At 42.2% G+C, this 25,820-nt stretch overlaps 2 protein-coding genes across 12 annotated transcripts in view; one reads left to right on the plus strand and one right to left on the minus strand.

Annotated features, from left to right (window-relative positions):
* LOC118311508 (MAGUK p55 subfamily member 7-like) lies at positions 1-20,059 on the minus strand. 2 transcript variants are annotated; one of them, XM_035635436.2, is made up of 20 exons: positions 19,962-20,059; positions 18,391-18,437; positions 17,515-17,549; positions 17,045-17,163; positions 16,155-16,232; positions 14,638-14,718; positions 12,287-12,421; positions 10,231-10,312; positions 10,032-10,117; positions 9,434-9,511; positions 8,548-8,744; positions 8,220-8,278; positions 8,002-8,013; positions 7,513-7,557; positions 5,301-5,474; positions 3,722-3,802; positions 3,512-3,605; positions 3,242-3,350; positions 2,863-3,006; positions 1-1,026 (listed from the first exon to the last, which is right to left on the minus strand). In XM_035635436.2, the coding sequence occupies exons 3-20, from the start codon at positions 17,537-17,539 to the stop codon at positions 796-798; spliced, it is 1,830 nt and encodes a 609-aa protein (XP_035491329.2). In that variant the 5' UTR covers positions 17,540-17,549; positions 18,391-18,437; positions 19,962-20,059; the 3' UTR covers positions 1-795. The 2 variants fall into 2 exon arrangements, with proteins under 2 accessions (XP_035491329.2, XP_047188149.1); XM_047332193.1 differs by lacking the exon at positions 8,002-8,013 and having other exon boundaries at positions 18,391-20,031.
* LOC118311509 (WW domain-containing adapter protein with coiled-coil-like) overlaps positions 19,357-25,820 on the plus strand; it is an 11,063-nt gene continuing 4,599 nt past the window's right edge. The window contains exons 1-8 of one of the 10 annotated variants that reach the window (XM_035635443.2): positions 19,405-19,483; positions 20,742-20,775; positions 21,306-21,378; positions 21,461-21,653; positions 22,038-22,129; positions 23,892-24,007; positions 24,159-24,256; positions 25,418-25,723. In XM_035635443.2, coding sequence (XP_035491336.1) covers positions 21,361-21,378; positions 21,461-21,653; positions 22,038-22,129; positions 23,892-24,007; positions 24,159-24,256; positions 25,418-25,723 — 823 coding nt within the window. In that variant the 5' untranslated portion in view covers positions 19,405-19,483; positions 20,742-20,775; positions 21,306-21,360. Of the gene's footprint in view, positions 19,484-19,859; positions 19,978-20,139; positions 20,302-20,741; positions 20,776-20,856; positions 21,017-21,305; positions 21,379-21,460; positions 21,654-22,037; positions 22,130-23,311; positions 23,424-23,891; positions 24,008-24,158; positions 24,257-25,417; positions 25,724-25,820 lie in introns of those variants that run through there. The other 9 variants (XM_035635444.2, XM_035635441.2, XM_035635439.2 and 6 more) reach the window with 9 other exon arrangements.

Raw genomic sequence — 25,820 nt, forward strand, 5'->3', positions numbered from 1 at the left:
TTCATGCGTTGCCAGTTATTTTTTATTTGTTTTTAACATGTTTTGTGTAAAATATGAGTCCATAGTGAAGATGAATTTCAGTGTACAGTGCTTAAAAATACACAATCATTCAAAGAGCCTTAAAATGATTCAATAGCCAAAACACTACAATGCCGATTATAGTGATAGTAGCACCAACTTTTATAGTCCACATACACAATCCATTGTGTATGTGGACTATCCATTCTGCTTTGTCTACGCTTTTCGATTGACTGTTATCTTGTCTGTGTCTCTATTTTGTACGGCACATTGTTGGCAAAATGTCTCCCGGACTGTTACTAATAATATTTCTCTGGTGTACATTACAGTTAATTGAAGTGCAGCAGCTGTCAGAATAATTACATGCTGATGTTTGCGACTTGGCAGGCAAGGATTACACTCTGCCACAAGCTCTGGAGAGTTTCCTCTCTCTTTTTCTTTTTTTCTTCTTCTTCTTCTTCTTCTTCGTTCCTGCAAGCCGACGTTATTTCAGCCAAATGCCAACAGAAAAACTGGCTCCGGGACGGACGGAGGGAGATGGATTCTGTTTGCCTAATTAGACACACACTGAGGGACACTGTGGAAAACTGTGGTCATCACGGGACTTATATATTCGAAATATGAAGAAAAAAAAATTAGTGTGCAAGGTTTGGATTTCTAACTTAATATTGCAGACACACTTAATAAATCCTTTTTGTTCATTTTCATTTTGAAGTCAATTCTTTTGACCAGAAGAAACTTAATTATAGTTTCTTGTGTGTCTGAAGAGCTGAAAGTTCAGATCCAGTCGATCAAGTGACCAGTACTTCTCCGCCCTGTTGTTGGCGGGGAGCAATTCCACTCCGCAGGAAGCCACTGGACCTCTGCCGCCTCGGTCTTCTCGAGGTCTGCCTTCAGCTCCCTGAACGCCCCGGCGACGTCACCGTTCACAATCACTTTGTCGAACAGGTGACCGTACTGGTTCTCCATGGTTTCAGCCAAGTGAATCATGTCCTCTGAATCCTCCTCCTGTAAAAGGAGAACAGTTTTGTGACTTAAAGATATTTTGGGTCTCCAATCCATATTCATCATTGTTAATATGACAAATGCTGCTTATGGAAGAATCTCTATGACCATTCACTGACCGAGGCGTCACGCGGTGCCAATTGTGAAGTGACGTTCACTTCACCCCAATTATCTCCAAACAATGTTAAAAATCAAATTTCCGTTTTGATATTTAGATTCAACATTTAGATTTTGATTCACTATTGAGATTCAACACGTTGACATTACATGAAAAGTTTTCTACAAAAATTAATATGACAATGTTGCCAGAAATGTGTTCTTTCTAGGGGGTTTTGCCGCTAAATTTTTGCCATTGTGTTGTTTTCAGCATGTGCCACTTTACGATAAAAAGGCATTAACAGATCGTTACATGCTGAGAGTAAGGACAAGAGTCCCTTTCACACCAGATGCAGTACAAGTTGAAAGCACAGCCCTGCTGTAAGCTCTGCCTGAACCGTCGAAGGGCCGCGCTGCTTGGCACCGCTCAGACTCCAGCCACGCTGCAGCACAGGTGTGCGACCTCTTGGCTTTAATAAGGGGCAACGTGGCCAGCAAACGGCGAGTGAGGAGCCAGATGGTGGAGTGAGGAGCCGTCTGTGGCTCAGGAGGTAGAGACGGGCGTCCACTAACCAGAAGTGTCCTTGGGCAAGACACCTAAAACTAAATTGCCTAAAACGCAACGTGTATTTCTGTTGTTCTGAGACACAAAATTAAATGTAGCCCCTCCCCATCTTAAAGGTCATTCATTCAATCCCTTATCTAAACACAGCAAAATGTAATCAACTATAGTCAAGTTGTGGAACGAGAAGCCACCCACCAAGCGGCATTGTTACGTTTCCCAGAAACAAAACACAAATGTGGGTCAACTGGTGGGTTTTTCGAAAAGGTGACTGGAGAAGAAAAAAAAACACAGTCACTCACTGATTCTTTCAAAAATGACGCATAAAAAAAAGACTTGGACCCAGAAACCCCCAAAGAAGAAGTGGGAGTCACTGGACAGGGGGGAAGACAAAACGCATTCAGCTGAGGGAGATCACCACAGCTCCTGATCACCTGTGATGGAGCTCTTCCCAAAGGGATCCAGACCAGTATCGTGACTCCCCGGGCCTCTTAAATGTCTCTAAGGCCTCCCATACACTAGACGACTTTGAGAAGACACTGAAAGGACCTTTGAAAGACTTCAGTCTGACGCCCTCTCACGTCTAAAGACAACGTTGTCTCATTTGTCACAGAGTTTTTATTCGCTCTGTCCCCTGCGCTGTCCCCGTTCACGCGACCAGGTAGTTTCAAAAGCGGGCATTCGAGGCTTCGCCGCAGTCTCCATGGGATGTTGCAGCATGTATTCCTTTTCTGCTTCCTGTTTGGTTCTGGAAAGAGCTCACCTATTGCTTGTAGACAATGTTCACGTAACCATCTGCGCGAGCGAATGCTAAAAACTATGATAATATCAAACCCGGTTGATTTTATCGGAACGTCAAGACGACAAAAATTCCGACCTAAAACAGCTCAGATCACCACCTTACACCAAACGATCGAGATGACTGGAGCGCGCCTCAACCCTAGCAAAACTCTCATGATTTGACAATGGAAATATGTCTACAACAATAAATCGCTTGAAAGTCGATGGGTGTGAGGCCAGCGGAGTGAGTTTGGCCGTGCGTTGGATTGGGCGGGTGTATTTAGATGATGGTGGTTGACCTCATGTCGCCCTGCATGTTACAAGACACGGATCAAGCACCTGACTTCACACATGTCCCCCGGTGGAATGTGCTCTGTGTGGTTATGTCACGTTTCGCTCACTGAAAAGACCCTGACGGGGTTCGTGTCCTCTTCATCGCAGATGAATTTCACCCTCCGCCTGGTGAGACGTAGCTCCTCGATGCACGGGGGTTTCACAAACACCACGTATGGTTTGAATTCAGATGTGTACACGTGCTTTATTGTCTGCGGTGAGGAAAACAGAAAGGGAGGAGGATTTGATGAAGGGGAGTGTTTACTGTACAATAAACAATGCAGACACACATTAAAGGAATAAGCCAAGATTTGCCAAGAAGATCAAGAAGTTTCGATGATTTGGGACAAGTGCATCATTTTGGCTCAAAAACATCCCTCTTGGTCACCCATCCAAATTCAGTTGACTATATACACATTCATCTTTCTTTGATGGCGTAATACTCACACTGGGATGTGCGTCTAACAGGCACACCTTGCCGTCAGCCATCACTCGGTGCACAGAGTCCAGACTGGTTCCGTAGTAGTGACCTCTGTATCTCCCATACTCTATAAACCTAGAGGCAGAGAGAAACAGGGACAGACACGGGGTAAGCTGGTACAAGATGATAACAGGACAGCTGTAGAAATGGTGGACATCACTCTCATGAAAAGGTAGAGGAACAGTGAGGGAGCAAAACACACCAGGGGCTATTTGTTAAATTTCCATTGACAGTACCTGTGATTGAGAAGATCCTCTTCAAACATGTGAACGGACACAAAATGATAATCCGTCCCTTCGTTCTCCAGCCTTTTCTTCTCACGCGTGGTGTCTGAAAGAGAACAAGGCGGGAGGCTCGAGTTGGCCACAGACAGTTGAGAAAACATTTAAGGGCGCAAGAGGTAAAGGTGACCGCTATGAAACTCAAGATGCCTGTCTTACACTTACACGGAACGGTGACGCCATAGCGGTCGGGGTCAGAGATCAGGAGCCTCCTCTTCAGTTCACTCACTCCAACGCCGTTGGGCCCTCGATACAAAGATCAAAACGTTGTGTTCAGGATGTACGTGTATCACCGTGTGCTAATATCCAGCATCAAATAGGCTTAGCGATCTTAAGACACATCTGTCTCGATCATCAGAGAAGGAGCTAGTCAGACAGACAGAGATCAGATTTCATATTGATTTCAGTCTGAAAATTATTCTCCAACCAGCCTTGCTGTTTTTCTCTGTCTGTGTCTCTCTATCAGAGGATGAAACACACACACACACACACACACACACACACACACACTTGGGCGTGCACTGCAGCACCTTGGATTTTCATCTATTGTAGGTATGTCCATGCCCAGATTGCATCAGACTCTAATGGAGCGCTGTCTGAAAGTGGGATTCCTGACATAGCTGCCTTTTCCATCACTGTGTTGCATGAGCTCAACACATTACAAAATATCATAGACCCTCCACTCTCCTTACACTGGTAATGTGTTTCCCAGCTGCTCCACGAGAACTGGAGAGGAGCATCACCACGCTCTGTGGATACTTTCCTCTGGCCTTTAATTTATTGTCAAAAGTGGGGAATTGAAAGGGACTGACGGCCACTCTCACCAACTTTACCAGGGCACGACTGCCTATTGTTTCATTTTTGTTTCAAGTGTACATGCAATGCAAACATCATCCAGCTGGTGCTCTTTTAGCAATGAAGGTTTTGGTTTTCCTGTCTATAACGCTCATTGCCAATAAGCTATATAGTCTTAATGATGACCTCCAGTCAATGAAGAGCCTTCGCTGCAGACAGTAAAATCCGAGTCAGAGTAAGCTCCAACTCAATTAAAGAGGTCTGAATCTAAATCCAGGCTGTCTTAACTGTTCCAGTGTGACGATGGAACACTTGGCTGACATTATGTGGGATCTTTTTCACAATCTGCTCAACCCCCCCCCCCCCCACCCTTTCCTCCATTCATCGATCATTTATCTCTCCTCTGCTTTTATTTTTTGCACCTCTTCAGTTCACCGCGTTCTTTCCTCCAGTTTACTCAGCCACAGACGAGCTACAGTCGTATCGTGATATGATATTGAAAAGACCTTCGGCGAGGCTCAATGTAAAATTCCCCGGGGAGAGATATAACTCAAAAAATACATAGAGCAGGCCTGCAGGATTGGCAGAGAAGTGAATCTGGGGTGGGCCACGAGGTAACTTAAGAGAACACAATATATTCCGACTTGGAGTTTTTTGACAGTGTTTACGTAGTTCTGATGGGAAAGGATTGTTCTTGCACTCATGAGTAGGAACATAAATCTTCATCAGTGCATTACCTTTTCGTTTGATCAACAACAGCTTCAATAATACCGTCCTTTTAGTGAATGGGATCAAGTTATTTAGATTTTTGTATATGGACAAAAAAATAAAGGCAGCGGGATAATATGAAACATGTTGGTCAAATTCACAGCATAGGAAGTATTTGTACTTTAAAAACAAACATTATTATTATTATTATTATCTGGCTTCATGTTTAGCTCATACGTACCGACCAGAATGACCAGACGGTGTTTGTCCTTGGGGTCTCTGTGATAAGGGATCACCTCTATGTAGGTAGGGGGATGAAATGAGCCATGTACCCCCCCACTCCACCTCCTGGACCCAGCCACTTCCCTGGCCCAACTGCTCTTTCTGCCGAGTCGGAAACTCCTTCTTAAACCAGCTGGAAAAAGAGATAGAGAGAGGCCTTGGACTTCTTGAGTGTATCAGTGAGTAGGTATACCAACTCACCTGTCGGGGTATCCTCCATGTGAGAATCCTACAACTTTTTAGCTCTGTTTTTAGTCTCCACCACTTTCTGAGGCAAAATATGCGGCTTGTTAGCTGCTAAATGCTCCACTAAGTTCACCAGCTAGTTGATAACAGGTGACCGTTGACAGTTAAGGGCTGTGGGAGGAAATGATGTCGATGAGCAGTGATAGTGAAGCTGAACAGCAGTGGTTGTGGGCCATACAGTCATAACAACAAGCTAGAAGAGGCTAAAACAGACTCTGGTGGCAAATTGCTATGGATATGGTCTATTTGGTGTATTTTCCCCTTATTTTAGTTTGATTTCTATCACAATTTGGAGGTAAATTAATAGGCTTCAATTTTTGTCAGGACTTCATTTTTTCTTCCATGATTCACCATCCATTTAACATTGCTTCCTTTGGTGTGCCACGTGGACACCACTTTACTTCAACAGAAGTTTGAACACCAGAACTATTAGTTACCCCAATGAAAATACAGAACATGGCAGAAGCTCGAACAGAAATGGGATGCCGAATCAAAGAGTAAGAAATCATCAACGCTGCCACCCAAAGTCTGGTGTCAAGCACAGAACTGCAGCAACGTCCTCAGTCGAGGATCAACTCATTTTGTCATCTGTGGCTTGTACTCCGTCTGGCAGCTGGTGTCTGCCATGCGACTGTGGTCTGGCCTGGCTTGGCAGGCTCACTGTCTGTCACCATGTTGAATGCAGCTAAGTGATGGTGCCAGGCTTACTTTGACGTCAGCCGTAATTTCACTTTGTAAGCATATGTGTCCATTTCCTCTCCGGGCTTCATTTTAAGAAACATGGCTCTACGGGTGGAGATTTCAAACTTTTGTTTACATGGGATTTAAACGGATGACTTCACTCATGAACGTGGAAGGGTAATACGCACTGTATAAAACCGAATGCCATACAAAAAAATATATCCTCGAGGGAAATAATGTCTAGAGGAAAAAACAAAACTTGTAATGGTCAATCTGAATTCGTTTTGGAAGAGAAGATATTTCATGTCAAGATTATGATGTGAACCCTAACCTGCAGTGCAAACGAGTGGGCAATAACTCTGAGTATGAAGCACTGTAGTCTTCCATTAGTACAGTGACATCATTTTCTGGCCCTTAATTGGTACTGAATTATTCAGTCTTAAGATAAGAAGAAGTATATAAGAGTGAGATGAGAACATTGATACCACCCGGTTACCTGTCCATCAAAGAAGTTAAAGGGTCTTTATTATTTTTAGCAGGGAAGTTATTAGTTTGGTTTTACCCTCTTCACCGTGTCTTTAATTGTGCATCTATAATACATAATTAAACTGTATTATAGATGCACTTTAAGTGTCCCGTTTCTCCCGCTAATTCTGCCTCTGATTACACGGCATGCGGTCATGCGGTCGCGTGGCATCAATAAGGCTTTACATGCCAGACGAAAGAGGAAACACAGAGTCTGAAACCAAGTCCTCAGGTGGAACCTGGCCTGAGATGAGATGAAATGCACATTATTAAATGCACATGACTCTCAGAAATGATATAATGCAACATCTGTAATTACCTTTGCCGTGTAAAGACGTCAGGAGCCTTTTAACAATCAGCCCCGAAGTGCACGCCCCCGTATGAACATCCTGCACCGCTCAAGTGCACACACGCAAATGCACACGGGCACATCAGATCAAGACAAATGGGATAAATGGGAAGGTTAAAACCACATTTGCTGTTCAAGTCCTTCCCCCTGAATCTCCAAACCACGAAACTACTACATCATATGAACTGGTCTCTTCTGTAAATATAACTGGGCTCTCCTTTCCCCTCGCCATTTTATTGTTAATACATATTTAGCAGACATCGTCGTGAGCTGATGTCCAATCGCCCTGGAGTTTTATTGTCTTGTATCGTGCTCGCCCCTTTCGCCAGCATGACAGCGGGATAGGAGTGGAACAAGTTAAACATCTCACCGACGTGGATCCCTGTTATAGCTCCGTAGTCTACGTCCTCGGTGACTGGAAAAAACAGGAAAAGTGGAGAGGAAAGAGTGAGGAAATCGCGGATGCGAACCGCATGGGGATGACATGTGTGCTGCCCTGAAATTATATACTGAAAGTATTAGCATATGTTACTGACCCAAATGTCCTAATATTTTGCTTTGGAAATTCTAATAGTGGTTTTACTTGACATGATAGCCACAATTTAGAAATATAAATAACTACCTTGCTCTTGCAAAGTGATTGCTAGTGATATATTCAAGCACGTTGAGGTCAGATACTTTACCTGCTGGGCTATACAACATAGGAACATTTCTCAAGGTCCTCTCCGATTACATTATCTTTGGATGACACAACTCCTTAATCTTCAAACACCAAAAAACTGAAAATATACACGTGTATTATATCATGTCAATTATTGTGATGGTACGTTTTTTTAAATCAAATTCAAACAGACAGTACCTTCCGCCTCATCTGTGGAGCACGTGGAGAAAAGAACAGAAGTGGTGAGTACAAACGGAGGGCAAAAGAGCTCACCCATGACCTTGACCATGGCCTTCAGACGTGACCTCTCAGCTTTGCACTGAAGGAGCTCAAAATGTGTTTATTGTAAAGTGTTAAAAAGGATTTTATTCTTTTCAGGTGTGTGGTTAGTTTATTGACCAACGTTGGCTCAGCACCTGGTGGTTTAACTTGCCGGGGCCTGAACAGGGCTTTGGGACGCTGCAGTGCAACTCTCCTGCAGGAAGCCAGATAATACAAGGCTGAATCAAAGCAGGACTTACAGGTAATAGGCGTTTTTCTTTTCCACAGAAGACATGTTGACAAGTCATACAAGGAAAAAAGCACAGGTTTGAAAATTAAAAGGAATTATATATCATTACGGAGCCATTGCCGATGTTATCAGGAACACTTTTCCAACTATGACAAGTCAAAATGTCTGCTGTGAAAAGAAGCAAATTAAATGATAAAAGTTTTGCTGTTAAGAGTAAAAGCTTAGAAACACACCTCTCCTGCAGCTGCTGCGAGGGGATGAGCCCCGCCCGACTCTTGCTGTCCCCGAGGTAACAGGCCTGCCACCAGGTGACATCCTCCTTGCTGACAATCTGGAGGACGTCCCCCCTTTTAAAGGAAACTGCTGCGTCCCTGCACGGGACACTGGGATCCTCGTTTGCATCATAGTCAAAAAGGGCCCGTACAAAGAGCTTTAGAAAGAAAATCATAAAATATTTTTAATAGCTTCTTAAACAGACTGGTGACAAAAGGACAATACACTTTGCACTTTTTAAAAATGAATACTCTTCTTCTACTGCATGAACCTCTACATCCTGGCAACCGGACATCTTCGCTGTTTCCTTCACATATGTGGGTGTCATTTTTGAGAAATGACCACAATCACTGAAAATAATTTGTCTTAATCCATTGCAAATGTGTGCTGCTTGTAGGGTTTCCAACTTGGACGTCCTCTCCACGCACACTATGTGGTGGCGGTGAGCTACAACTCTTCCTAAACAAAGAAGGCGGTGGAATGTGACATTTTCCACATAAGGTGTATAGATCCATGTGTTAAATTAAGTAGATGCAGCTCAACAGATGCGTGATGCGTATTGAATGATAAATCAAGTGTTTAGATGGTAAAAAAAAGTGGTAAACTGTGATGAGGTTAGCGAGTGTCTCGTCCTTGACCGTCTGATCTGAATTTACTTCTTGACAACCACACTACTGTTGTGACAGCGCCATGGCAAACACACAAAATATAACCAAACGCACAAGACACCGCTGATTTCATCTCCTCTTACTGAAAACAGGTGGGTAGTTTTCCCCATGCAGCCAGCTTGGAATCTAAAATTTTAAATAAAAACATAGCAAGTGATTATGTTAATATTTACTGTACCTTCTTCTTACTTGACGGTATTTCTTCCTTGGAGGAGGCAGGGATGATTGTGAATGTAACGTTACCCTGCGAAAGGACCTGTGCAAGAACAGTGACATTAAGAAATAGTTTGATCCTTTCGGAAACCCCCACACAATTTTCTGTTTTTCACAGAAATAGATAAGAATATTGTAACCACTTGGATCTCTGGCCACATCTGTATCATCTTTAAAGCTGATATAGGATTCTAACTGTCAATAACGGCGAAATGCCATTAAATAATATTAAATAATTTGACTTTTTTGCGGGATGTTTCTCAACAAGCAGTTTTCCTGTTTCCAGTCTTTGTGCTCTGAAAAAGAAGGGTGGATAGTCCATATTTTTCTCACTGTAAAAAAAACAACAATGAAAAAAGACCGACAATGAATTGATTCTACTATCAATCAATGCCTGTGCATCTGAAGCCTATCACGTGTCGTAGAGCTGCATCAATGGGTAATATGTTTCCCGCGTGATGCCATCCTTATTCTTTAAATTTCACAGCAAGGAGAAGAGCTCAAGAAGAGATCAAGAGGAGAGAAGGGAACAGAAACATCTAGTGAGAACAGGTGAAACTGACCAGTAGAGGAAGGATCTCCTTGGGCTTCCTGTTCTCCAACGAGACTCCGTTCACCTCTTTCAGCTCATCTCCTTCATGGATCAGGCCTTCAAAGTGTTGCAAACACAGATGGAAAATTGTACCACATGCTACATGGTATGTATTAATGTTCCCACAACATAATATAAAGATACAATGAAGTGAGAGTTTATCATCTTACCACTTTTATCAGCCGCGCCTCCTCTCATGATCCTGGCCACTACAATAGCCCCGGTCGCTTTATCCCTCTTGATTGTTGCCCCCTTGCGGATGGTGATTGGTGAGTGAAAGAGTGATGGACAAATGAAAGAGACGATGCACAGAGGCAAAGAGGTTAGGCGATGGAGAGTGAAATTAACATGTTTTATTTAGTTGGGATTTTTTTACAGCCCAGACAAGCTTTGTATTTAGAGCCAGTTGATTCAGGGGAAGGTTGTTTGTATGAAGATGGGGCCATTTAGCCACCTGTAACACACAAAGCACTGGAAAAGGTTATCCAAATCAGCATTAATTTCAACAGATGTTGCCAATGTGGAGCAAATCGCAATGGAAAGAGCATCTTGTGTAGCTGACTACAATCAGCTCATACTTGGGGTGTAACCCCCTTGTCTGGAAAACGGGAACATGCTGGATTGATCAAAGAGACCATGTCAGAAAAAGGTCAGTCCCCTTGAAGGCTAGTTTTTGGGATCAATACAAAAGTATGTTCTTTATTATTGGCCATCATTAAGTTAATTGTTGTCATATTTTACCCTTAAATCATAGCTTTCCGAAGAAATAAATGAATAAATAAATATAGATTAAACTCTAAAACTTAAATTCAATTTGTTTTGGTCATTTGTTATGTATTTTAATTAGAGTGATATTTAACAAAATAAGAAGAATAGAAACAGTTTTCAGTGAAATTTGGTAAAACAGTGAGGCCACAGGCTAAATAAACCCGATGATCATATTTTTTTTGATGTGGATCCAGGAATTCTTAAATGGAATTTTAACTTTGCATGTGAGGTCATTGTTTTTCTTTTTATCCTGCTCTCTGATGAAGCACTAGGACTACCTGAATGGAAAAGCACACAAACCCCATAGCTGTCCATCACTATATGTATTGTATGATGATTATCATCTAGATGCAAATAAAGGAAAAGTTAGATGATTTTGCAGCCTTGTCGGAGTATACTGTATGCGCTCTCTGCAGTTTCATTTTCAGTCCACTTCACTTCCAGAAATAAGTGACAATGGCTTGGAACAAGGTGGAATTGGGTAGATCATTCCAGCGGTATCAAGAAACGGAGCTATGATCAAAGACCCAAAATCAAGTTGATTTACAGAAACATAGGATAAACTGTCCCAATCCAATTAAAGGACTCAATTAAGAGGCATGTCTTTGCAGTGCATATACTCTCTCTCACATAAACACACACACACACACACAAATGGCATCAAAGATGTGGAAGAATTGACTGTAAATTCCTGGTTGAAGGAAGCACGAAGCGGCACAGAGCCAGACGTGATCCAGGCAGCTGCGGGAACTTTTTCCTATGTTTCTTGTCATTCCAAGAGATTGTGTTTTTTGCTACTCTTTGGCATACAAGGCCCTTCCGCGGGCTTGTTGTGTTCGACGACAAATTCAGTCACCAAAGAACAATTCAGCTTCGACTTTTGGATATGTTTACTCCTCGTGTCCACATGTCCGTCATTGTGGCTGGACACATTTTGTTTCAGTGCAATTACCGTGATACATTGTTGTCTTTGGTTAAATACTTGCCTTCCTGTTTATTTTGTCTGCATTGTGCCAGATGGATCAAATTAGAAACAGGCTCACGTGTAGCCAAGTACATCTGTCCTTTCCGAGCCAGGGTAAGAATACCCATGGCTAGGGTGAAAAAAACATTAAAATTTTTTGTTTATGGTAAGTGTTAGTTTTTGTTTCAGTTCATGGTACGGGCAAATTTCTATTTCTGGGTCATTATTTGTGTATGTGTGCTTTCTTTCTGAGAGTCAGCTGAGAAGAGTGAGACAACTGTCAAAAGAATCTGCCCAGAGCTTGTTAATTAATATATTACCATATACTGTATCTCTATATGGAAATATTTGGACTGATCCAGACTATCTGTTTCCCATACAGAAAAAAATAGGCAAGAGAGTGCATCAATCTTCTCATTAACTCTTGGCAAGCAAAATGACAGTGGACTTCCAAAAATGTTCAACTTTGAAACACAAAGGACATGTTTACTGACCAGGGGCTCTTTGGTTTTGACCAGACTGACAATTTTGACGGAATCTTCATCCTCCACCAGCGCATCTTCAGGTACCGGCGGCAGACTGGGCTCAAAGTCTCTCCGAGCCACGGCGTCATGGACGAACAGGAGACTCTGTGAGGGAGACAGAAATACAGTGACACCTCTGGATTTGGGTATGAATTGTAGCCGCTGTGAGTGGCTGTGGCACTGGGACTTCTCAATTTTGGGTGGGAAAAAGTGGGCAGCAGTGTATTCCAAACACAATAGATAATGGCATGTTAGCCATGAAGCTGCTGTTAAATTCCGCTTTGAGAACAAACACTAGTGTAATCACTGCAATGGTCCGCTCACTTCATGTCAAATTATTTTCAAACCGCAGGTTAGGATGGAAAAACTTAAGTTTAGTTGTAAGTAAATTAAAAAAAAGGCGTGAACTCAAAAATACATAAAAAATCCTTCTTAACCTATTGCAGCTGACTTAATTGGTATTGAATGTGTGTTCAAACCCCTCCCATCAAGTTTGGCTGACCAGCCTGCACTCACTACAGTGACTGGATCCAAATACAGCACTGTTGGTTGCAAACCTTCAATTTTGCCAGCGCTGACATGCCAGATTTGATTTACAGAACTATAATGTACTGCCAGCCTGTGGGCCACCTGAGAGCAACCCCCCCAAAACACTTGTCCTAGAAAGTAAAAGGTGCAGGGCTGTGAATAAATCTGTGAGTCGTTATCAATTACCAGACAATTTGTGTAAATTCATTTTCTTCGAACGTTGACGGTGTGAAAACACCAAGCTTGTTTGCGGGAATAACAATTTTCTGGATAAACATTCATCTATAACTGTGAGCCTGCACAGAGTAAATTTAAAAAAAAAAAGAGAATTTACTGTAAATATTGAGAAGAAGGGAAACATCTGCTCATCAGCGTAATTTGAACAATCAGCCAATCCGTCTGTCAGTTAGTCTACTTGTTATCCCCGTGTCCATCAACAGTTTCGCTGCTCAGGAGCTGCCAGCACATTAGCAATGTGTCTCTGGCCACTTCGGAGACAGGTTTTTCAAAAAATAAACATTCATCAACAGCATGTTATACCTAGTGTCTCTCATAAGTATGTGTGAGCTCCTACATCAGGGCCAAGAACAAACAGGTCATTAAGCCTGTTTAAACAAACCTGCTAGTTCTCGACTGACTTCAGCTTCTCATTAAGAAGGGCCGCAAATTCTGCAACTCACTGGAAAACCACACGCTGTGTGTGTACATACACATGTGTGTCTGAAATAAATATGGCTGCCAGCAGACCTGAAATTAGACAACATGCATTTGGGGTTGTCTGGGCCTCCACATGGGTGAATATTAATAAACATAATTGGGCAGCAGAATAGCTGCAATAACACCAGCGTGGTTACTAGACGTCAGCACCTCTCAGCAAACAGAACGATGAGGTGAAATCAGTTTAAATCAAATTCACAGTTGGATTAATGTGTCACTTGGTGTGACCCATATAAGAGACGTCTGTAGGAAACGAAACGCTGTAAGCCTGTTGATGTGTGCGTAAGCTCTGTCGTTCACTTGAACAGCTTCAGAATAGGTGAGATGAAGCTGGATTGCATGGAAAGTGGGCTCTCAGACTGCAGTTCCAAATGTTGAGAAAAACGAATGAGCGTGTAACTACGCTGTTCGTATGTGGGGTTTATTTCACTGTTAATGATCCTTTCAGATTGGGGTACTGAGTAGAAAGGCAGCAAAACGACTGCATTACTGCATATTCTTGATTCATAAATGGTCCATGTGAACAGCAATTACAGGACATGCTCCAGTGATAGAAAACCACATTGTGAGTGTGTGTGTGTGTGTGTGTGTGTGTGTGTGTGTCACAATGATGTTACAGAGATGAAGTGGTTCCTTGAGGGAAACGTTCGACATGGAAATAGTCTCAATCACTTCCTTGCAAAAGACGTAGCTGAGAAACTTGAAGCCACTGCCATCATGTGCCCGTCCATCACTATGAAGTTGGAGCTATAGTCAGCGAGCTACCACCTCTAAGGATCACACAGTAACATGTTCTAATTTTTTTATTATATTTAATTCGTTAAATATCACTATATCAGTAAAACCAACATGTGAAGTTGCAGTTTTAGGTGGAGATTTAGGCCAAGCCATACGAGTTTTATTACTTTTCTCTGCTGACTCTGTGTGTAGTGTATTTCCCAGGATGTCGAACTGCTTCTTTCAGGAGAAGTTTTTACCATGACTTGACTGACAATGAAGCACTTGGCCGGGGAACTTGTAGGTCAACACACGTGAAGGTACAGGTGCACATCAACGTGCGAGAAAATGCGCTTTACCTTAAAGTGGGGTTTTGAAAAGAGATCAACCAGTTCTTTGACTTCATCTCTCCAGCCATGGTATATCAGCTCCTCCACCAACTGGAGGCGGAGAAAAAGAGGAGAGGCATGATATACATTTACATATATCATGGCCCGAGTGAGGTTTGTTATAGTCTACTCTGCAAGACAGAGAACCAAGCAGACAGCGAAAAAGAGTGAAATTCAACTTATATCTGACTCAGACTGCAGTGACACGTCGTCGGTACTGTTTTTTATTACTCATGAACTCCACTTTCATATTGCCCTGATTACTTCCAACTTGCTTTTCAGTACTTGATGTTAATTATTTGCTTGTTATTCTGTTTAGGTTTTGTATCTTTCAGCCACTGTTGGAAGAAAAAAAAAGGCTCCTGAATGTTCAAGGCTACGCGACAGTTCCGGTGACAGCGAAAAAAAACCTTGACCGTCAGAGGCAAGTGGAGAGGCAGCAAGTGACTGTGTGCAGTCGCCTGTCTTGTCAAGCATATTACTGTAATGACTTCTACTGCTTCAAGATGTTGAGGCACACTCCAGAGACACAATGCATGAAGGTCATTAGTTTCCACTGTGAGCAAACAGAAGCCTCTCTGAGGGGAAACAGACCCACGGTTTGGCCCTTCCAGTAGGTCCTGATGATTTAAGCCAGGCAGAGAGTGGCTGTCGAGCTGAATCTGAAGCAAAGGGAGTGAAGGGAAGGGGAGAGGATAGGGGTAGACATAGACATATGGAAACATAGCAGCAATGGCAAAGGAGGAAGATAAAGAAAAGCAAATGAAGAGGAAAGAGAAAGAATACAGGAAAAAAGGAAGAGGGGACATAATGGAAGACGAGTGCGGTTTGCTGATGGAGGGGGTGGGCGGGGGGGAGAGGATGGAAGGATGGAGTAAGGGAAAAGTGTAAAAAGAACATTGTTGTTTTGTACTTTGTCCAGGAACAACAGAGGGAAAAATCAGGAACTGAAGGTGGGGGATGATTAAAAGTGGAACAAAGGAGGTAGGGGAATGAAAATAAAGGAATGGTCGGTTGTTGACGGGAATGAGGATGACTAGTGCATGAAATGGGAATCACATCTGAAGGGAATAGAAGGGCGGCCGTGCCATTTTCGAGCCACAGCTGTAGTGGGAGTTCTCTCTGTCACTTCATCTTAAATCTGAAATTAATTGTATTCCTCCAGCCTGAAACATTAGACTACACACAGAATGATTCTAGCAGCCTTTTCGCTCACCACTGTCCACGGTGACCTAACTCCTGGCAAACAGACGTAAAGCGATATCAACTTTCAAACGCTGCCTTCCAAGTGATAATATCTGAGGTGAGAGAGTTTTGAGACAACAATTCATAATCCAGTACACATATGAGGGAGCGTTCGTTCCCCCAATGCTTCAGGGGACAGGTTAAACAATAAAAAAGATCCTCCCTGTTCCATCTGCTGTCAAATCGTCATCCTCTACATGTGTGTGTCTATCGTCAAAAGATGTTTGCAGAGAGTCACTTACATCTGACGCCAGACGTGCTGCATGCTCCTGGACAGGGATGGGGCTTCGCTTCTCAAACCGCTTCAGCCTCTCGTGGATCTGTCAAGTCAGTCAGGATCATAATACTAGTAGTTTAAATTGTGTTAGTTTGTCTCTGAAGAAAAAAGACATTTACTGCAGTTTCTACTATATTAGCCAAATACTGCCACTACTAACTGCTCACTTTTACTGTGACCAACACTTCTACTACTGGCATTACTCAGGAGAAAAAGGAACTTTACAAATAGTTTTAGTTTGTAATCGTCAATTATCTGCTATGGGCTAGAATACAACTGAAAATGTCAATATGTCAATATTTATTGCAGTGAGTTTGAATGAAAGTGTATTTTTGTGAACCGTTTCATTGTTTGTAACAATGGTGGATAGTTTACTCAACTAAGTTCATCTTACATTTTAATTGGTTATTTTAGAATTTTATTCTTGCAATTTTCAATTAATATGCAATTTAATTATTATTTTATTGCGCTTCAGAAGCAAATGTTTCATTTTTTTACTTCCCTTAATTTTCAACAGCTGTTTTGAAAAGTTACTTTACACACAAGGAGCTTCAAAATCTAAATATAACACATGATTATAGCTTAGATTACTTAATGCTATATGTTTACAGTAAATCCATTTAAAAATGGTTAACGATATTTTGATATTGAATAATAATAATAATTCATTATTTTAACAGTGTCAGCACTACAACTATACTTCTGTACACTTACAATTAACTTATTTGGAGTTAATTATAAGGAACAATTCAAATGCTGGACATTTACTTCAAAAAGTGGGACTTTAACAAGTAAAAAAAAAAAAAAAAACAGAGGATGTAACTTTACAATGACAAATCATTGCAGTGTTTTCACCTTGAAGAGCAAGTGCAGCTTCTTCTCCATCAACATGCTGTGGAGGAACCTGTAGTCCTCCTCTCTGTCGGCATGAGACTCTGTTCCAGACATCACTGATGATAGCAGCCTGCACACGCCTGCAGCAGGAGGTGGAGGACACACCCACACGTAAAAATGCACATATGCACCACATCAATCAGCAGTCCACCTGCATCTGCTTTTGATTTGAGGAAGGTGTTGTGAAGGTTATGAGGTGAGGTCAAGAACTCAAAGGGAGAGGTCAAAGGTGAACTTGAGGGCGAGATGAAAAAAACTCACACGGGGGAGCCTCACTGTCTCCCCCAAAATTCAAAGTGATCTCACTTTATTTTCCCTGCATCATGGAGATATTCTGTCCATAAGGACATGATGAGGGAGGTGAAGGGAAAAGGAAATACATATTGTGCACATATTGACACATAGTATAACCTGAAATTCCTCGGACATACCTCTGTGTTCTGTTCGGCTCAGCATCCTCCTCACTCTGAAAAACAGAAAAGATCAGTATAACTTTGTAAATTCATACTCAAGAAGTATAAATATTTATGTTTCAGATTTCCCTTGTCTTTACCAGTCAGTTACAGTGCAACACAGTGAAAAGAAATTATATATTTTTTTCAAGATAGAATGTAAAAAAAAAAGTTGTATGTGAGATATTACTGCCCTCTAATGCTCACATGAGATATTTCAACATTACAGTATTGTACTCTTCCATTATGCATATTGTCATGTTAGTAAATAACTGGATCAGAAAGTGAGTTGTCTTTTTTCTACATGACGCGAACGATGTGCTCGATTGGTCAGTATTACATCAGTGACATTGCATCAAACACAAGATGAACACATAACTCACTTTAGGATAAATACTGTATGTCCTCTGTAATGTAATGTACTATTTTCCAGTTTTCCTCCATGGTAACTGATTGTACTCCTGCACTATTTCCACTATTAATATTTCATGTAAATTCTTTAAATTTATTATTCTTATTCTCTATATTTTTTTTGCAATTTGTATATTTTACATTCATTCGTGTAAATATTGTAAATATTTTTAAAGTGTGCTGTGTAAAAAGTGTTGCTTTTACACCGGAATTTCCCAGCTTGGGATAAGTAAAGTAACTATCTATCTATCTATCTATTAGCATTGCATTTGTCTTTCACTGATTTTAATTATAGGTTTCTGTAGCTGAGGAAATAAGACTAAATGAATTAAAAAACAATGATAACATTTTGGAAAACTAATGAACAAGCTTGGGCTGAGACACCCACTGTGTCCATATAAAAAATATATCACGAAGAGGTGACAAAACTTAGCTTGCACTCACCAGAGACCGTCCATTCCATCAGGCCCAGCTCGGGCACACCAAGTCGCCTGAAGAGTAGGGCTGCATTTGAACATCCACTTGTGGAGAGATGTTGTTTATCGTCCCGACCGGCCGGATTGTAAGAGAGACCGTCTCTTGTTCGGTCAATATGTGTCGGGTCTGACCCAAATCAAGCCAGCAGCTAATCAATAGAGCGATCAAAGAGCATGGGGCATAACGTTAATGTAAGCCCACAACGTTCATGTTCGACGTGTCTGTGAGGACAATCATTCACACAGACTTCGTTGAGTGCTGCGGTTGGGCCCGTTCAGTGCCTTTTTAACTTTGTTCTATTTTGAAAAGACCTTTTTTTGTTTGAGACAATACATGGATGTTCTGGGTTTTAAAGTTATATGATCCAAATGCAAAGGGGGGTGCATCAACCTGCAAAACCACAGGAGGCGAGAGTCTGTGTGATGCAAATGACTTTTACTCCAGACATCCAACAAACCTTGTTCATTGGATTCAACTATTATTTTTATTTTGGTTTATCAGAGGCATGTTCAAAGGCAATACATAATTATCCAGTACGGGAGTTGCGCAATTCTGACCCCTGACCTCTCTGTGGTTAACTGAGAGCTACCACTGAGAGGGCAGCGTATTTAAATGATAACGTGCAGTGGAAATGAATGCAGAAATACAGGTGAGTGTGTTACTCCTGTGGATTAATGCCCAGAGCATCAGTGTGTGTGTGTGTGTTTGTGTGGTTTGTGCTGTGTCATTGTCCACAGCCGCAAACCAAATACACGCCACAGAGAAGAAGAAAGTAGAGGACAATGTTAGACACGATGAGACCCTGTTAATGACGCTGCTCTGCCTTTGATTAGGGAATAGATCAGAGCAGACTCGCGCTGTCCTGTCCGCGCGTGGGTGTGTCACAGAAGAAGGGTCTGCCCACGAGATGAGCAGCCGGAGGAGGAGTCCGCGGTGCCGACTAGCTTCGTTTTCAGCTGCGTCACGTTATCCAGAGGCAGCTAGGCTAATACCGGAAGAGAAGCTACTGACTTCAAAATAAAAGGGCCCCAAACGCACCGCCAATGTCACGCAACGCACGGTGGGTACCGTTATGCTTTGCCACGATAAGGATATGAATATGTATATAGTACATATAGTTTAAATATAAACATGTATTGTAATACATATAATATAAATGTCATTTCCCACGGTTATTAAAATTATAACGCAAAGTACGTCATTTGCTGCAAACGGTCGTTGTAATACAAAAAAAACTAATGAGATATGTGCGTACAATAACTTTTTCTAATTAGAAACATCGATTCTGCAATAAACTGACACATTTTGTGATGTATTAGGTTTCCTCCCCACACACTGTTTTTACGTTTTGGTGGTCCGTTTCGTTTCTCCCCGCAAGCGAGGCCGAGTTGCGCTTTTAATTTGACAGGGTCAAAGCGGGACTTTGCGTTCCTAGCTAAACATCACGGAGGGGACGGGTCTTCTCCGCTTCCTTCTCCGCTTCCTTCTGCCGCTGCTGTTTTCCGCCTGAGCTACATCGGCTGAGCCCAAGCACGTACCGTAACCACACGCCAGGTGATGCGCTGAGGGTGGTTTTCAACACAGACCACCCGCTATGCAGTGCTGGTGCTCGGCTTGTAGCTATCCGTGTGCTAGGAAGGAGTGGGCGCAGACACCAGGAAGCTGAAGAGAGAGAGAGAGAGAGAGAGAGAGAGAGAGAGAGAGAGAGAGAAAAAAAAAGAGAACTGTGAGAGCAGACAGACAGGAGGCCACGGTTCCCCCTCACACACACACACACACACACACACACACACATACATCACCACGGCCTTGATGGTGATGTATGCAAGGAAACCAGCAAGAGTCAGCGATGGGTAAATCAAGCACAGAAAATCCAAAGAAAGTGCACGGTTTTACCGCGTTTATTTATCTTTGGGTCGATTACTAATGTCTTCTGGTAGCCGTTAGCTACCAGTGCTAACAGCTAACAGTTTCGCTGCAATTAGCTGTGGGTTCCGGTTATTTCCTGAAGCCACATCGACTCACGTCAACGTAACGCTAGCTAACTGACCCGGTAATGGTAAACATTGCGTGTTTATATAGGGCACATTACGTAGGATACATTTCGAATACGGTCAGTTGTGTGTTTAACTTGTCAAGAAGAGCAAACAGCTGCTGCGAAGATGGCAAATCAAGCTAACTTAGCTAACTGTGGCTAACGAGCTAACTCACGTTAAATATGCACCAGAAAGTGCGTCGGTAAGAAAATAAAACTAACCAGGAAAGTGCCAACTGTTTTTTTACAATGACGTTTTTTCTTCTTCTGTGCGTCTCCACAGGTGCAACGACAGAAGGGATTCACAATCCTATCAGGTATGACATGTTCAATTTGTCAACGGGTTACCTGTCACTTAATAATCAAGGTGTCTCCATTTTTTCTTCTTCTTGAAATAGTTAACCAAAATCTCCAAATTGTAACGTCGGAGGTGAAACAACAAGTCACAAGTCAGTAATAGATTGATTTATTATACAGCAAGCAACACATCTGTCACAAAACTCTACATAAGATGTGTGCTTGTGAAGCAGAAGTAAATTGGGCTCTGGAATTCATCAAGTGAGTATCGCAGATGTACATATTTAATATTTCAACGAAACCAGACAAAGGTTGCAATAAGTAGACGGCTTTATGTCTTAATGACATTTTTCCTCTTTAGTTTGGAATCTGACAGACTATCAATGATAAAATCACAGAAATGTGCAGATTGTTTTACATCCAATCAGCTGTTTACGTGTTGTCTGTTTGTGTTTATGACCAAATTTATTCAAATGAACCATGAGTCAGAGGACGTTGGTTTTTCAGCCACTCCCATCCTGTGATTTTTTTGTATTCACTGTGCTATTAGTCTCAACGGAGAAGCACCTTAATGCACCATACCTCCCAGATAAATCAATGATGGTATGGACTGGTGCACGATGGTACGTGGCAAAAATAAAATAAAAATGACACCAGCGTTTACGTGAGCACATCCCAACAAGTCTCATCTGCGCTCCTCCGCAGACCCATAAATCTCAGCCAAAGAGCCAGTCCAGTAGCCTGCACCGTTACGACAAGTTGCGCGACTGCTCAGCGGATCCCGCGCCACCGTACAAGATGCTGCGACGCTCGGACGAGAGCCCTGTCAGCAGACATGGGGACGGCACGGGGCATGGCAACAAGGCAAAAACCTCTCACACGGTTAGAGGGAAAAATGGTAAGCCGGGATCTGATGGTCTTACACATACATCCACTTATGAGTTTCTTCGTCTAATAATAATCTCATAGAAAATAAATACAAATAGAAATCTCCTCATAAATATCAGTGCCTTCACAGAATGATTTTGGCATCTTTTTTGTGATGTCTGACAAACTGGGGGCTTGTTTAGTCACGTATGCATTCTAACCCTTATCAACTTTGCGGATACATCAGTGCAGAGTTTGGCAAAAGCAAAACAACAACACATTGTTTTTCCTGATCACAATAAAATGCAGTGAAAAGTGTTGATTATTTCCCAGTTGTGTCTGATCGCCACTGAGGTTTTATCCCTCCGCAGAACATTGCATGTTTGATGTTTCATGATAAATGGCTTTGTTGCAGGGACCAGCAGCTCTCCTCAGGAGAACGCTCACAACAACAGTTCCCACCATGGCTCCGACTCACATGCGAATCAGAGCAAGCCTGCAGACAGGGTAAGGCGTTATGTCACCATATACCCCCAGCATTTTTCATGTATAAATTACTGTCGCGCTGCTGTGGAACATGGTATGTGTGATGCGGAGGCATCTTTCACTTTCTCTTTCGCACAGATTTTGTGACCAAACTCAACAACGATGCATGACTGAGATGTTACGCTGATATAACAACCTCTCCTCTGTAAAGTAGATGATCTGATTTAGATTTCCCCTGGTAAAAAGATTTTCAATTTGCACAGCTTCTTTCTCAGAGGATGTGAGGATTGAAAAGGCAAGGCAAGTTAACTTGTATGTGCATTCACAAAACAGTTTGATTGAAAATGTGGAAAAATATGTTTTTCCTCTTTTGGTCACTTTGGTGCATCTGTTATTCCAGAGATGAGGTGAAATTCAGAGACGAGCACAGGGAGAGGATAATGAGACGCAGCTACTTAACAGTTTATGTTAAGTATTATTAGGTGTTGTTTGTTTTATGATATTCTACAAAGAAACCGCTTCTTACCATCATGCCTTCCTATCCAATTGTCAAACCTACTTTATCCGATATGTTTGTTGACTCAACGCTCCCCTCAGCCCCTACACATCTACTTTATATGATATCACATAAAGTCAGGGTCGCTCCCCACACATGACATTAGTGAAGTGTAACAGATTTAGTCGTAGAGGACAAAACAATAGTTTTATAATAGGGGTCGACTGATGAGGCTTTTTCCATACCGATACCGATTATTACTTATCTAAGAGATCGATAACATATTTGAAACCATCTGTCAGCAACAACATGAAAAGTGCAGGGAGCTATCAGCAGCATTTTTATGAAGTTGAACAAACAAAACATGGACATGACATCGCTAAAGTCCAGAGAGTAGTGACTGTGGCTGCGTCAGAGCCAAATTAGCACATTTTAAATTGAAATCATATTATCGGCAAATCGGCCGATACCCATAATAATAAAACTGTTTGAATATCGGCCAGGCCGATAATTGGTCGACCCCTAGTTTGTAACATATGAGACTCACTGGAGTTATTGTCTTTTAACAATAATCAGAACTGCAGTTGTTTTTGAATGGGACATTTTATTGTTCTACTTCCATTATGAGTTATTGCAAAAATCATTAAAACGGCAATTCACGCAATACATTTTTGTGGCAAAAGTTGGATCACCTGTTTGGTTTGCAGTGAAACCAAGACCCTGCTTATAAGAGAGATCTGTGCATGACTGTCAATGAGGAGAAACAGGACGTGGCTGGCTGAAGTCTGCTTCCTGGAATTGTTGGAAAGACTGGAGTTTGTCAGTATTTACAGTACATGATCATTAATATTAAACATACCAGCTCCCATCCGGACCGAACAGCACTCATCTATTATTCAGGCTGGAAAGAGACAGACGTTTTCCTGCTAAAGGAACGTGGTGCATATGTATACTGCATCCTTATGAAGTGATACTTTAATGTTCTGAAGTCGTGATTTTTTTATATTCTATTATTTATCAGTCAAAAGTCATTTTTGAATATATTTAGCCAATTTTACTTGCAAATCATTACTTAATACTGTAGCTGAATATTTTTCGAGTTTCCGTTCACTTCCTTATATAGTAGTATAAAAGTAAGTTTTGAAAATTGCTTGCCCCTTGTGATCGGTCACAATGAATGAATGTTAAGTCTGCGCTCTGTTCACATCCTTTCAAGTGTCACTCCTTAACTTAACTTCCCTAAGCTTCCCTTGACCTTTATAACCTCTTGTGTCTCGTCTCTCCCAGCACCAGGACCCAGCAGATGACTGGACAGAACACATCAGTTCCTCTGGAAAGAAGTATTACTACAACTGTAGAACTGAGGTCTCCCAGTGGGAGAAGCCCAAGGACCTGCTGGAGAGGCAAGTTGGCTCAAATTAAATTACAACACGTGTGCACTTGTGAGGCTATTGGGTGTTACTCAACAGAACATCATTGACTTTGGTTCTAGAGTTTAACTGCAGCCTGCCTCCCACACATTGTCACTTATGCATTTTGGTTAATCTGCTCCAGGGAACAACGACAGAAAGACCCAGTCAAGATGGCAGCAAACAGTTTCCCCAGGGACATGGACTACAGACAAGAGGCCTTGCAGGACAAAGCCACAACAAGTAAGTCTCTGTCATCGTGACATATTTCCATCAGAAAGGGGCCATTTATGACATCGGACGATGGGTGTTAATATGCTCCCTACTGTGTTTATAAACTGAAGCTGTAAACTTATAACCGCGTTGGGCGTTTGCACTGTCCAGCAGCAACCTCGGTGGGGAACCGTTCAGACAAGATATGACCGTGGTGTCAGTCCTCATAGATGCACATGATTCTAAAACAAGACAAAGGTCAAGGTTTAGTTAAAAGTAATGCAAAAATAAAATTCAATGAATTGACATTGACTATTGATTAAATATTGAATTTTAAATCTTGATCAGCATTGCATACTGGATAATATCGAGATGACTTCATCTCTCAGTAAATGATAACCATCACATATTAAAGAGGCATTAATAAATTATTTGCTGTTGATACTCAGACTGCACTGATCAGGCCTCGAACCCGCAGCCTCGGGTATGAGAGACCAACGCGCTTACCACAAGGCCAAAACCCCTGAGTCGTAGCGTCGGTCGCTAGCAGGTGTCGGTAGAGATGTTTACGATGCGTGCAGACAGAACCGACAGCTAATGGTTCGTGAGGAAGCGTTCGCTGAATCTTACAAAAAGTGTATTGGATTAAAACTGATTACCGTCCCTTTAAGGTTGTGCCGATAGATGGTGGTCAGTCGCCCAATGTCAAGAACATGTTTGCCTCATTTTCTTATAAATGTTTTTGTGCGTTAATATATCACAGGCACACACATTTAGAGAAATGCAACCCTAACTACTACCCTAATTGTGTGTTGGTGTCTTACTCACTGAAACAGACAGAATGTGGGGGTTTCTGGGTCTGCTTGTTTTTCACAGTGGGAAAAAAAGGCAGCCACTCTGAAAAGGTTACGTAATAACCCACAATTTCTAAAAAGGCCGGTCAGTGCGTAGTCCCAAAGTCCCAATTTTGGGCCGTCTTCTCTAACTTGCTTAATAAACCGTAGATGAGGAATATGACTTTGCCTTAAAAGAAATTCAGTCCTAAGATTTTACTTATTGCTTTGTATTGTGCATCAAGTTTGTACGTAGCCTCTAACTTTGCTCTTAGCTCCTGCTGATAATTTTTGTTTGTGAACCGAATAAATGTTGTGCCAGGCTAACACTTAGTTCTTCTTGTCTGCCTGTCGTCAGAGACCACATCAGGGGACCAGTCCACATCAGCCAACTCCGCCCATTCCTCCTCCTCTTCGTCCTCCTCTTCTTCTCAGAGCCTGAATTCTGCTCCCGGTGCTTTAGGTTCCACCCCCTCCACCACGTCCTCCTCCTCCTCCTCCTCCTCCTCCTCTACCTCCTCGATTGGGCAGTTGCTCCAGTCTGTCCAGTCCCCGTCAACGGCGCTGCTGCAGGACCCAGCCCTCCTCCATCAGCTCCTCCCCGCTCTGCAGGCGACCTTGCAGATGAACAACGGCAGTATGGACATGGCCAAGCTCAATGAGGGTGAGTGCACAAAAGATGACATCAGCGTGATGCTTATTCCACTTCCACACATACTTCCATCTTGTGTCTTTTAGCGCAGTGTCACTGCTGCCACCAT

This window comes from Scophthalmus maximus, chromosome 5, assembly GCF_022379125.1.
Source record: "Scophthalmus maximus strain ysfricsl-2021 chromosome 5, ASM2237912v1, whole genome shotgun sequence".
Classification (NCBI taxonomy): Eukaryota; Metazoa; Chordata; class Actinopteri; order Pleuronectiformes; family Scophthalmidae; genus Scophthalmus; species Scophthalmus maximus.